At 43.2% G+C, this 13,464-nt stretch overlaps 1 protein-coding gene and 2 non-coding genes across 5 annotated transcripts in view; all 3 read right to left on the bottom strand.

Annotated features, from left to right (window-relative positions):
- The window catches only part of LOC121561969 (autophagy-related protein 16-1), a 45,902-nt gene that overhangs the window by 13,073 nt on the left and 19,365 nt on the right, over nucleotides 1-13,464 (bottom strand). For 2 of the 3 annotated variants that reach the window (XM_041874392.2, XM_041874386.2), the window contains exons 10-14: nucleotides 13,399-13,443; nucleotides 11,412-11,514; nucleotides 10,649-10,754; nucleotides 7,223-7,293; nucleotides 2,315-2,386 (exon numbers count right to left, since the gene is read on the bottom strand). In XM_041874392.2, the coding sequence (XP_041730326.1) occupies nucleotides 2,315-2,386; nucleotides 7,223-7,293; nucleotides 10,649-10,754; nucleotides 11,412-11,514; nucleotides 13,399-13,443 (397 nt within the window). The remainder of the gene's footprint in view (nucleotides 1-2,314; nucleotides 2,387-7,222; nucleotides 7,294-10,648; nucleotides 10,755-11,411; nucleotides 11,515-13,398; nucleotides 13,444-13,464) is intronic. The other variant, XM_041874396.2, reaches the window with a different exon arrangement.
- LOC121567230 lies at nucleotides 10,329-10,598 on the bottom strand. Its single transcript, XR_006001080.1, has one exon. It is a non-coding gene; the product is annotated as a small Cajal body-specific RNA 6 (non-coding RNA).
- LOC121567231 lies at nucleotides 11,068-11,337 on the bottom strand. Its single transcript, XR_006001081.1, has one exon. It is a non-coding gene; the product is annotated as a small Cajal body-specific RNA 6 (non-coding RNA).

Genomic DNA, 13,464 nt, shown 5'->3' with positions numbered 1-13,464 from the left:
AGCCTCGAGTCTTCTTGGGTATGACGCTACAAGCTTTTCACACTTGGGGAATTTCTCCCATTCTCCTCTGCAGATCCTCTCAAGCTCTGTCAGGTTGGATGGGAATGTCGCTGCACAGCTATTTTCAGGTCTCTCCAGAGATGTTCGATCGGGTTCTGGCTGGGCCACTCAAGGACATTCAGAAACTTGTCCCTAAGCCACTCCTGCGTTGTCTTGGCTGTGTGCTTAGGGTCGCTGTCCTGTTGGAAGGTGAACCGTCGCCCCCGTCTGAGGTCCTTAGCGCTCTGGAGCAGGTTTTCATCAAAGGATCTCTCTGTACTTTACTCAGTTCATCTTTCCCTCGATCCTGACTACTCTCCCAGTCCCTGACGCTGAAAAACATCCCCAAAGCATGATGCTGCCACGTCCATGCTTCACCGTAGGGATGATATTGGCCAGGTGATGAGCGGTGCCTAGTTTCCTCCAAACGTGACGCTTGGTATTCAGGCCAAAGACTTAAATCTTGGTTTCATCAGATCAGAGAATCTTGTTTCTCATGGTCTGAGAGTCCTTTAGGTGCCTTTTGGCAAACTCCAAGAGGGCTGTCATGTGGCTTTTACTGAGGAGTGGATTCCGTCTGGCCACCCTACCATAAAGGCCTGATTGGTGGAGTGCTGCAGAGATGGTTGTCCTTCTGGAAGGTTCTCCCATCACCAGAGGAACTCTAGAGCTCTGTCAGAGTGACCATCGGGTTCTTGGTCACCTCCCTGACCAAGGCCCTCCTCACCCGATTGCTCAGTTTGGCCGTGTGGCGAGCTCTAGGAAGAGTCTTGGTGTTTCCAAACTTCTTCCATTTAAGAATGATGAGGCCACGGTGTTCTTGGGGACCTTCAATGCTGCAGACATTGTTTGGTACCCTTCCCCAGATCTGTGCCTCGACGCAATCCTGTCTCGGCGCTCTACAGACAATTCCTTCGACCTGATGGCTTGGTTTTTGCTCTGACATGCACTGTCAACTGTGGGACCTTATATAGACAGGTGTGTGCCTTTCTAAATCATGTCCAATCAATTGAATATACCACAGTTGGACTCCAATCAAGTTGTAGAAACATCAAGGATGATCAATGGGAACAGGATGCACCTGAGCTCAATTTCGAGTCTCATAGCAAAGGGTCTGAATACTTATGTAAATAAGGTTTGTTTTTAATTTTTTAATAAATGTGCAAACATTTTCGCTTTGTCATTATGGGGTATTGTGTGTAGATTGATGAGGAAAACATTTAATTTAATTCATTTTAGATTAAGGCTGTAACTTAACAAAATGTGGAAAAAGTGAAGGGGTCTAAATACTTTCTGAATGCACTGTATGTATTGAGCTTGTCTGATGCTTTAAGCACGCTGCTTGATTAAATAAGTACGACACACAAATGACTCAAGAGGGAGCCAGAGATGAAGATAGCCTAACCACAAGAAAAATAATCTGTTCCCGACCCCCCTTCGCAGATTCTGCCATTACACCTCTGAAGTTACCGGCAATAGGCAACACCAGAGGTCGGCAACCTTTCCCATTTGGAGTGCCAATGTATCTTACCATTTCTACCTACCTGCGTGCCAGTTATGATTTTCATATGCACATTTATGGAACAGTTTCATTTCATTAGTAATACGTCTTTGTATCTCAAGATCATTGTCATTTGGTTAATCTAAATGAAAATGATACAAATCTAAAATTAACTTTGTCATTGCCAACTATGTAAAAATAGCCTACATAAAGCAAACACAAAAAAAACATTGCAGCCTGCAGGTAGAAAATATCCTGATAAAAATAAATATCCTATAAATCACAATGGCTACGCATGGCCTGTCTGCAATGGTAAATGTAGGCTACTACTGGTGATATATGTAATGGGGAATTGATAGACTAACAATCAAAGGGCAAACAAGTCACACAATGAAGTTATGAAACAATGAAAGTGCACAAAATGGCGGGAGAGATCGCATTCTGGAGAGAGACGTGCCTTGTGCATCTTAGCCACACTCCCATTCTTCTTGGACCGTGGCATTCCCTCGGCTTAGTCAATGGATTAGTCCACTGAGACAGGAGCAAATCAGACAGGTGTCTCATGTACAATTGTTTTTTCTTCATCTATTTGCGACTGTTAAAAAAAATAAAAATAACTTGGGTCGACCAACAGCCTATCGACCAAACAATCGACCAGTCGACTAAATGGGGTCAGCCCTACAACATTCACTTGCATGCTACAGCAATAAAAACAAGCAAATTCGGTTTGTTTTCTTCTGGATGTATAGAAGGGCCCTTCTGTGGCACACTTACCCTCAGTCTGTAGTCATCCACAGTCCAGATCCTACTGGCAAAGTCATTGGATGCAGCCAGCAAGTAGGAGCCCTGAGACACACACAACCCAGTTAAACAGTGGAGTGGAAGTGCATCAATGCAGTCAGAGGTAGGTCATTCAATTAAATTATCTAAACCTGAACTCTGAGGCCCACTGAAAATGAAACAAGGAATCTAGCTCAAAGTATGACTCATATATATATATATATTTTTTTTTTTTTTTTTTTTTTCAAAGTACAGTACAATTTTCAGGTTGCAACAGTTTACAAAAAAGACCAATAGATCTACAGATGTGACTCCAGTTCAACTTGCTGTGCAAGTATCCACAAGCAAAAAACAAACATGTCGTCCCCCATGCATAATGCAGCCCTTGGGCCAATTAGTGAAAAAAATTCAAGTTCAAACGGGACAGGAGATATGTTTGTTAGAAGTTTGTAAATGCCGGATCTCTATGGCAAGACACATCACTCACCTAAGTTTCGTAAAAATTGGGCTAGTGGTGTCAAAATATCGCGTGTGACTAAAGTACAGTACCAGTCAAAAGTTTGGACACACCTACTCATTCAAGGGTTTTTCTTTATTTTTTACTATTTTCTACATTGTAGAATAATAGTATATTTATATTATATTTTAGTCATTTAGCAGACGCTCTTATCCAGAGCGACTTACAGTGAAGACATCAAAACTATGAAATACCACATATGGAATCATGTAGTAACCAAGAAAGTATTAAACAAATCAAAATATATTTTACAATTTTCAAAGTAGCCACCCTTTGCTTTGATGACAGCTTTGCACACTCTTGACATTCTCTCAACCTGCTTCATGAGGAATGATTTTCCAACAGTCTTGAAGGAGTTCCCGTGTATGCTGAGCACTTGTTGGCTGCTTTTCCTTCACTCTGCAGTCCAACTCATCCCAAACCATCTCAATTGAGTTGAGGTCAGGTGATTGTGGGAGGCCAGGTCATCTGATGCAGCACTCCATCACTCTCCTTCTTGGTCAAATAGCCTGGAGGTGTGTTTTGGGTCATTGTCCTGTTGAAAAACAAATGGTAGTCCCACTAAGCCCAAACCAGATGGGATGGTGTATCACCGCAGAATGCTGTGGTAGCCATGCTGGTTAAGTGTGCATTGAATTCTAAATAAATCACAGACAGTGTCACCAGCAAAGCACCCCCACACCATCACTTCTCCTCCTCCATGCTTCACGGTGGGAACCACACATGCGGAAATCATCCGTTCACCTACTCTGAGTCTCAGAAAGACACGGCGGTTGGAACCAAACATCTCAAATTTGGACTCCAGACAGATTTCCACCGGTCTAACATCCATTGCTCGTGTTTCTTGGACCAAGCAAGTCTCTTCTTCTTATTGGTGTCCTTTAGTAGTGTTTTTTTGCAGCAATTCGACCACGAAGACCTGATTCACGCAGTCTCCTCTGAGCAGTTGATGTTGAGATGTGTCTGTTACTTGAACTCTGTGAAGCACTTATTTGGCCTGCAATTTCTGAGGGTGGTAACTCTAACGAACTTATCCTCTGCAGCAGATGTAGCTCTGTGTAGCTCAGTTGGTAGAGCATGGCACTTGCAACGCCAGGGTTGTGGGTTCGAGTATGAAAATGTATGCACTCACTAACTGTAAGTCGCTCTGGATAAGAGCGTCTGCTAAATGACTAAAATGTTTTTTAAATGTAGCAAAGCAGAAGGCAGAGATTGCCTGTGACCTTAACAGGGGAAATTAGGGTTTGTCTGAAATGGCAGCCCATTTCCTATATAGTCCGCTTTACTTTACAGGGAAGAGTCCCGTTTATTTTCTTTATTGTTGGACATGACCAAGGGATTTAATAGTGAAATATACACTGTGCATTTGGAAAGTATTCAGACCCCTTGACATTTTCCCGTTATGTTACAGCATTATAAAAATAAAAAAAACAATCTACACACAATACCTCATGTAAATAAAATCTCATTTACACAAGTAATCAGCCCCTTTACTCAGTACTTTGTTGAAGCAACTTTGGCAGCAATTAAAGCCTCAACTCTTCTTGGGTATGATGGTACAAGCTTGGCACACCTGTATTTGGGGAGTTTCTCCCATTCTTCTCTGCAGATCCTCTCAAGCTCTGTCAGGTTGAATGGGGAGCGTCGCTGCACAACTATTTTCAGGTCTCTCCAGAGATGTTCGACCAGGTTCAAGTCTGGGCTCTGGCTGGGCCACTTAAGGACATTCAGAGACTTGTCCCGAAGCCACTTGTGCGTTGTCTTGGCTGTGTGCTTAGGGTCATTGTCCTGTTGGAAGGTGAACCTTCGCCCCAGTCTGAGGTCCTGAGCGCTCTGGAGCAGGTTTTCATCAAGGATCTCTCTGTACTTTGCTCCGTTCAGCTTCCCTTGATCCTGACTAGTCTCCCAGTCCCTGCCGCTGAAAAACATCCCCACAGCATGCTGCCACCACGCTTCACCGTAAGGATGGTGCCAGGTTTCCTCCAGACGTGATGCTTGGCATTCAGGCCAAAGAGTTCAACCTTGGTTTCATCAGACCAGAGGATCTTGTTTCTCATGGTTTGAGAGTCCTTTAGGTGCCTTTTGGCAAAATCCAAGCGGGCTGTCATGTGCCTTTCACTGAAGAGTGGATTCCATCTGGCAAATATAATATAATATGCCATTTAGCAGACGCTTTTATCCAAAGCGACTTACAGTCATGCGTGCATACATTTTTTTGTGTATGGGTGGTCCCGGGGATCGAACCCACTACCTTGGCGTTACAAGCGCCGTGCTCTACCAGCTGAGCTACAGAGGACCACAAATACCATAAAGGCCTGATTGGTAGTGCTGCAGAGATGGTTCTCCTTCTGGAAGGTTCTCCCATCACCACAGAGGAACTCTGGAGGTCTGTCAGAGTGACCATCGGGTTCTTGGTCACCTACCTGACCAAGGACCTTCTCTCCCGACTGCTCAGTTTGGCCGGGCGTAAAGCTCAAGGAAGAGTCTTGGTGTTTCCAAACTTCTTCCATTTAAGAATGATGGAGGCCACTGTGTTCTTGGGGACCTTCAATGCTGCAGAAATTTTTTTTGTACCCTTCCCCAGACCTGTGCCTCGACACAATCCTGTCTCGGAGCTCTACGGACAATTCCGTCGACCTCATGGCTTGCTTTTTGCTTTGACACGCACTGTCAACTGTGGGACCTGACATAGACAGGTGTATATCTTTCCAATCAATTGAATATACCACAGGTGGAACCAATCAAGTTGTAGAAATATCTCAAGGATGATCAATGGAAACAGAATACACCTGAGCTCAATTTTGAGTCTCATAGCAAAGGGTCTGAATACTTACGTAAATAAGATCTGTTTTGTTATTTTTAATACATTTGCAAAAAACCTGTTTCCACTTTGTCATTATGGGGTATTGTGTGTAGATTGAGGGAAAAATATAATTTAATACATTTTAGAATAAGGCTGTAACGTAACAAAATGTGGAAAAAGTCAAGGGGTCTGAATACTTTCCGAATGCAGTGTATATACAAAAGTATGTGGACACCCCTTCAAATGAGTGGATTCAGCTATTTCAACAACACCAATTGCTGACAGGTGTATAAAATCAAGCAAACAGCCATGCAATCTCCATAGACAAACAGTGGCAGTAGAATGGCCTTACTGAAGAGCTCAGCGACTTTCAACGTGGCACCGTCATAGGATGCCATCTTTCCAACAAGTCAGTTTGTCAAATTTCTGCACTGCTAGAGCTGCCCTGGTCAACTGTATGTGCTGTTATTGTGAAGTGGAAACGTCTAGGAGCGACAACAGCTCAGCCGCAAAGTGTTAGTCCACACAAGCGCACAGAATGGGACTGCCGAGTGCTAAAACTGGAAGCAACGTCATTAAAATAACTGTTCGTCTGAGCTTCATGAAAAGGGTTTCCATGGCCGAGCAGCCGCACACTAGCCTAAGTTCACCATGCACAATGCCAAGCGTCGGCTGGAGTGGTGTAAATCTTGCTGCCATCGGACTCTTGAACAGTGGAAACGCGTTGTCTGGAGTGATGAATCACACTCCACCATCTGGCAGTCCGATGGACGAATCTGGGTTTGGCGGATGCCAGGAGAACGCAACTGTCCGAATACATAGTGCCAACTAAAGTTTGGTGGAGGAGGAATAATGGTCTGGGGCTGTTTTCATGGTTCGGACTAGGCTCCTTAGTTCCAGTGAAGGGAAATCTTAACGCTACAGTATATAATGACATTCTAGACGATTCTGTGATTCCAACTTTGTGGCAACAGTTTGGGAAAGGCCCTTTCCTGTTTCAGCATGACAATGCCTCCTTTTACAAAACGAGGTCCATACAGAAATGGTTTGTCGAGATCGGTGTGGATGAACTTGACTGGTCTGCACAGAGCCCTGACCTCAACCCCATCGTACACCTTTGGGATGAATTGGAACGCCGACTGCTAGCCAGGCCTAATCGCCCAACATCAGTGCCTGACCTCACTAATGCTCTTGCGGCTGAATAGAAGCAAGTCCCCACAGCAATGTTCCAACATCTAGTGGAAAGCCTTCCCAGAAGAGTGGAGGCTGTTATAGCAGCAAAGGGGGGACCAACTCCATATTAATGCCCATGATTTCGGAATGAGATGTTCGACGAGCAGGTGTCCACATACTTTTGGTCATGTAGTGTATGTAATCATATACAAACGTATGTTTTAGTTAAATACTATCTGTTTGGCCTTCTTGCGGTGAATTTGCAATTTACAAATGATTTGTAATTATTTTCCGGCCCCCTGACCATTGGCTCAAGAAAAAAAACATCCCACGGCTGAATCTAGTTGATGATCCATGATATAGGGTGCCATTTTAGACAGGTTATTAGATTTGTCAGGATGACACTCACAGCACTGTCAAACTCTATACTGGTGATCCCGGCGTTGCTGCCAGTCAGAGCACCCTTCGGCTCACAGCGACCTGTATACAGGAAGAAAACGGGTATTCATTAGTGCACACCATAGCAAACATTTTTGCAATGGAAAACATTTAGCAAATAAATAAGCTTCTCTTATTGGACATGTTCTGGTTAGTCTCTCGCCGTTTCCACCCATTTGCTTCCTTTGGGTTCCTAGTGAATACACCCCAGAACCATACCCAATCGGTGCCTGAGGAAGTCCCTGACCATTCTACTCAAATCTTGAGACAAATAAATGGCAGTCAATTTGAAAGGGGGTGATGTCAGGGCCATGTTAATTGTAGCACGCGGCGAAAAACTAAAATGTGCATTCTTATTGGACGAGTGCAGGTAGTCCCTCCCCGCTTCAGTCCATTTTCTTTTGGCGACTAATGAACAAGTCCCAGGATAGACTGCTACAACACAGAACAAGAGTATACATTAAAATACACACCAACTGAACACATGCCACCATTTCAAATTACAAGAACTATAGGGCAATTCTATGCAGCTGTGGTGAATAATCGGCATTGGCATTAGGGGTGTGAACGTTTAAATGAAAATTGGGATCCTTAACATAAATCCCTAATGGAAAAACATGTTTTTCTTTTTTTCTCCACAACATTAAAATCACAGTGCAGCTGGCTCACCTGCTCTTACTCTTCTCTAATGATGCCAGTGTGTTCTGTCTTCGGTCTGTTTCGTGTAGAATATCCTAGCCTATTCATTGATGATAGGCCCTGCTTTACTGAAGTCGCGAGACATTGCAAGCCAAGAAATTGCGAAATACAGCATTCCATTGCGAGATACAGCTTTCGATTGCCGATAGATAGGCCTAGTGCACGGTTCTGACTGTCTGCCTGGTGGCCGACCAGCCTATACTGTGCCCCTCCTCCCTCTCTCTCTCCATCCCTCACTATGAAAGACGGGAGTGTTTGTATTCTCAGAAGTACAGCAACTAAAATCAGTCTCCTCCGTTCCAAAAATATTTCATCTTAGGAGTCGATTCCTAGAGGACGATTCCTACCGACAACAAAAAATGTCCTTCCCTGACTTTCCCTAAATGTTTGTATGTTACATTACTCATTTATCAGAATTTTGAAATCACAAACAGAAAAGTATTGAGCCTTTCTACCTATTTTTTTAAATACCTATTCACAACTTAACCCACAAAGACAATGCACTGTAGGACGTTGGTACCCAGCCAGGCGCTAATGTGTCTCTCTCTCCTCACTGAATGGCAAATGGATTAAATGGGCAATAATCGTGCACATTACTTCACAATTTAATTTAAAATTAGGCCTAACTGGATGATAAGGAATTATTTATCAGCATTTGCACTCATGTTTATAGCAAATTATTTGACCGCACGCCTTACGGGTTGATATCATTCGCTCTTACATTTTAATTTGTAAAAAGAAGCAGTTATGGTACCGTTTTATAAAAATAACTATTGTAAGGGAAACGAAAACATGCTACGTATTGCAGTAGGCCTTTAGAATATTGCAAAACATATCCTTGACTCGATCCGAGTTGATGCGTGAGGGGAAGCAAATTATGTCTGTCAGTCTGCGCAGCCGGCCCATCGAAACTACACCTAAACTATACCGAAACTAATTTCACACATAATAAGAATTAGCCTAAAGACCAGATTACATTGACAATAGTCTGATGAGTGACAATATTATCAGTTATCAAATTGTACATGAAGAGATGGGCGCAGCTTGGAATTGACAGATGCAGGGAAAGGAGCATCACTATCAAATCCTCCTTCAGAAAAAGACTCAATGCAGGTAAAACGTTTAGATTTCTATATAATATCAGAAACTGCAGAATATGCTCTATGACACACTGTTGTCAAATTATACAAAATTCAAGAGGTGCAGCTCTATTTCCAAATATCACTTTTTCCAAGAATATGCACGCTGTCAATGCGTTCAGCACCACTCGCGCAGCAGCATTGCTCTGGCTACTAAGCAAAGACTAGTAACATAATAAACTTAAAATATGTTAATTCTGTTTTTTATTATTTTTTATACATTGTTATTTCCACAATGTTTCTTTAGACCTGCCAAAACGAAATAATGGATTTCTTTGTGATGGATTTTACTCTTGAACTAATGGTTTTTCGTTTTTACTTCTAGCCTACGAGGTCTGGAGCCTACTGGTTTTCTATTCTACCTGATAATTAATTGCACACACCAGGTGTCCCAGGTCTAAATCAGTCCCTGTTTAGAGGGGGAAATGAAAGAATGCAGTGGAACTGGCTTCGAGGTCCAGAGTTGAGGGGCCTAGAGTAACAAACTAATGCTATTATGTTCTTTGAAATATAAAAAATAATTGTATTCTAATGTTACCTTCATAAACACAACCACATGATTATTCTTCGGATAGCATAATTGAAACATTTATTAGCCTGTCAGAATGTTGATGAGTCATTGGCTGGAAATGGTGTCGTAAATAGGCTATATGCCTACGTTTTTCCACTAGGACTTTGCAGAATTATACAAAAGATAACCTTGACTATCTAAAAAAACCCAACTATTGTTATATTTTTACATGGATATATTTCCACAAATATTTCTTCATGCAATTCATCCTTTACAATTGTTTCTGCACTATTTGTCAAGCGTTGGTGCTTATGTTTGCGCACCTTGCGGGTTGATATGCATCTGATGCGTATGCTAAAGGAGACGCCGGCAATGTTCTTAACATTCTCTAGTGGGTACTTATAGGCTGAATGGCCAGGCGGTTCTAGTGTTTAAAAGTCGTAGTGTACCCTTACAGACAAGTAAACATGCCATAGCCGAGGCGCTTTCAAAGGTATATGACTGCGGTAGATATAACTTCATTCCACCGGCCCTAGCGGTCATACATAGGCCCCAAGTAATAGGACCATTATTCTGCATTGTGAATTGACCTGGAATTTTTCTTATCATTTTAACGGAAAAACTATGATAGAAATTGTAGTTTAAACATTAAGCAAAATGGTCCTTTTGTCACATCCCTAATTGACATACTCCCGTTTGGTGCGCTCTAATCATGCTCCTTTCATGAAGGTCTCAGCTTGAAAACTTGAGATCATCTACCTATCCCAATCCCACACCCCGATACTCCTTGGTGATTGGTCATGTTGGATGTCCATCATCACTGTGACGCCTTGGTCTCTTAGAGACACAGGATGTGAGGTCATCCTCTCTGTCAGCAGCCCCTGTGGCCAACGATGCACAACTAGAGCATGCTGGGAGTAGAGCAGGGGCTGCTGGGAGCAGAGGGGACAATGGGAAAGGACTTGGGCAATCAGACCTTTTACAGTTCATCACTGACCTCCAGACCTACAACAGTCACACACTTTACTCATACAAAGACGTCACATACCTGAGACCACCTCCCACAGCTTGACCCTGCGATCCATCCCTCCGGTGGCCAGGAGTCGGGAGCCTGGGCTGAACCGCACCGCATTCACCTCCCCGTCATGGGCGTCCTGAACAGACAAATGCCACACACAGTGGGTGACCAAAGAGTTCTTCAACGTCATTGTGTCGATACAGGCACACACGCAACTGAAAACATTTCAAAGGGGTTTGCGACAGACAACATTTCTTCTGTTTGGTGCCTAATGAATACGAATCAGGTTAACACAGTAAATACAGGCGGTGACTGAAGATACAGAGGTTGTTTTTAAACCACAAACACATTTCATAAACACTTTCTCAATTGGTGCACAGCTCCATTGAAAGCCCATTAAAGCCATTTAAGTATTTTTCTTTCTCTCCTGCATCGTTTTCTGAAGTTTAGGTCTCAGCTTGAAAACTTGAGATCATCTACCTATCCCAATCCCACACCCCGATACTCCTTGGTGATTAGTCATGTTGGATGTCCATCATCACTGTGACGCCTTGGTCTCTTAGAGACACAGGATGTGAGGTCATCCTCTCTGTCAGCAGCCCCTGCGGCCAACGATGCACAACTAGAGCATGCTGGGAGTAGAGCAGGGGCTGCTGGGAGCAGAGGGGACAATGGGAAAGGACTTGGGCAATCAGACCTTTTACATCTCATCATTGACCTAAACGTGTGTGAGAGAGAGAGCTGGCCTGATCTCAAAACACTGTGTGTAGGAGAATGAAATGAAGAAACTTACAAATACGTGGAGGGCCGTGGAGGGAACACGGACATCGGCACACACTCCGGAGGGGGTCTCCGTGTTTTCGGGTGATGTTCCGTACGAGTTCCCAGGACGACGCCTGCCAACAGAGAGGAGAGCTTTCAATAAATTCAGTCAGAGATCACCATGCATGTTTGAGATCAACTACGTTGCAGTCGGTCTTCGCAGAATTGCTGATTTACAATTCACCTCACATTGCAAAATGACTTGACGACCCATTATGTGATTGAGATTAGCAATTCTGCGCCTCGCCTTGCCTCGCTCAAACTAGTAATCACCTCAAAACGTGCAGACAATCAAAAAGAAAACACATTCAGGGAAGTCGAAATACAACCATATGTTTACAGAACTCATAGCACAACATGCAATGGTCCCAGGGAAGCCAGTGCATGGTCAGAGAGCAGAGCGATGGAAGTGAGAAGAAGTCAGGGAACTCTTGTCAGGAAGCAAATGGAAGCCAGGGATTTCTAGGATCCCAAATCAGTTGCCGCTAACGGCCAAACTAAACCGCAAGCGTAGCATAGCTGAAACGGTCCCACTTTTAACCAACGAGACATGCAGAAGCAACTCACAACTGGCTCACTTTTCATTTTACGCTAACGGAAAGGAAAACGCAACGCTTGCAGGGTAGTTTCGGAGTAAATCCACAAAGGAAATCCTTCAACAATCAAACTAGGCTACATACCATAGCCAATACGCTATAGCCAAGTGTCACAGTAGCTAAACAGTGTAGGAGCGGTTGCCAACTGTAAACAACTTTAGCTAGCAAGCTAACCATCATGGAGCAAAACAATTCACTTATTTACAGTAAGCCAATAACGGCACTGCTCTTTGCTAGCAAACGTAATGCTGCCTCAAACTGAAAAGAGAAATAGACGTGAAATTACCATCGTATAAGACTTGATATCTAACAACCGATATTAAAGTTTATTTTTAAATGAATAAAAAAATATGTATATATTTTACTGCTTAACAAAGTTCACTGGCTAACTTAATGATCCTGCTTTATGGAACACCCTAAAGTCTCCAGCCTTGTTTACATACCGGTATAAGGGTGGGGGGAGCGGGGGAAATCACACACAAAGACGTAGGCGCTTTGAAAAGCATGTCAGTATTTGATGTTCGCACACTAATAAAGGTAGACTTACTAGAGGGAACACTTTGGAATTATCAAAACAAATGACCCCATTCACATTAGGTGGAATTAGGCTCACTCAACACAAGCAATATAAAAAGAAAAGGAAACATTTAGCAAGAGGTGAGTTCCAGAATTTATGAATTTGCTTTGGAACAACTTCCACAAAAAACTCTTTAAGTTCCTTGCAGAAATATGATAAAAAAGCCATTGAATTACTAACAAAGCAATTGGTATGTCCGAGACCCCATTTTAAAATCAATCCATCAGTTTAAGATTTGATGGTCAGTCGATAAGTGCCACTGTCATTCCCAGATTTGGCCCTAGATAAATCCCACGTGGGAAACTAATAAGGGGGCACTAATACTCTTTTACTCAAACCCTGTAGGAGGCTCTCGTAAGAATCGGACAGTTCTGTTCTAAAGGCAAATGGCTCTTAGTGATCATTTCCTTCATCGTTAGTTCTACAGGAATCCTCTTTAAGGCCACATGGCTGCTGTATGAACTAGGTTGGGAGGTGAAAACCCTCAAATGAACTTTTTGTTATTGTTGTTAGACGTTTTTTCTTCTGATACGTTATTTTTGTACTATACTCTTATTTTATTCTATTGAGTCTGATTATGTTAGTAATAGTGAATATTGATTTACAGGGAGGTGAAAACCCTCACTGAGAAGCCAAATGTAATAGTGCCATATTTTTAGTAGCTACATCAAGATGCCTCCTCTCTAACACACATACACACAGGCCCACACACACACCCACGTCGGCCCACACACACAGGCGCGCACACAGCTGTGAGCCCTATAGACACCACAGTGACGTTTCACCTGGAGTCTGGAGGGAGGAGTCCGGGCTCCACAGACTCAGACACGCTGCAGACGGACAGACAGAGA

This window comes from Coregonus clupeaformis, chromosome 5 (genome assembly GCF_020615455.1).
Source record: "Coregonus clupeaformis isolate EN_2021a chromosome 5, ASM2061545v1, whole genome shotgun sequence".
NCBI lineage: Eukaryota > Metazoa > Chordata > Actinopteri > Salmoniformes > Salmonidae > Coregonus > Coregonus clupeaformis.
The sequence above is the reverse complement of the archived record's forward strand: the minus strand, read 5'-3'. Positions and strand labels throughout refer to the sequence as shown.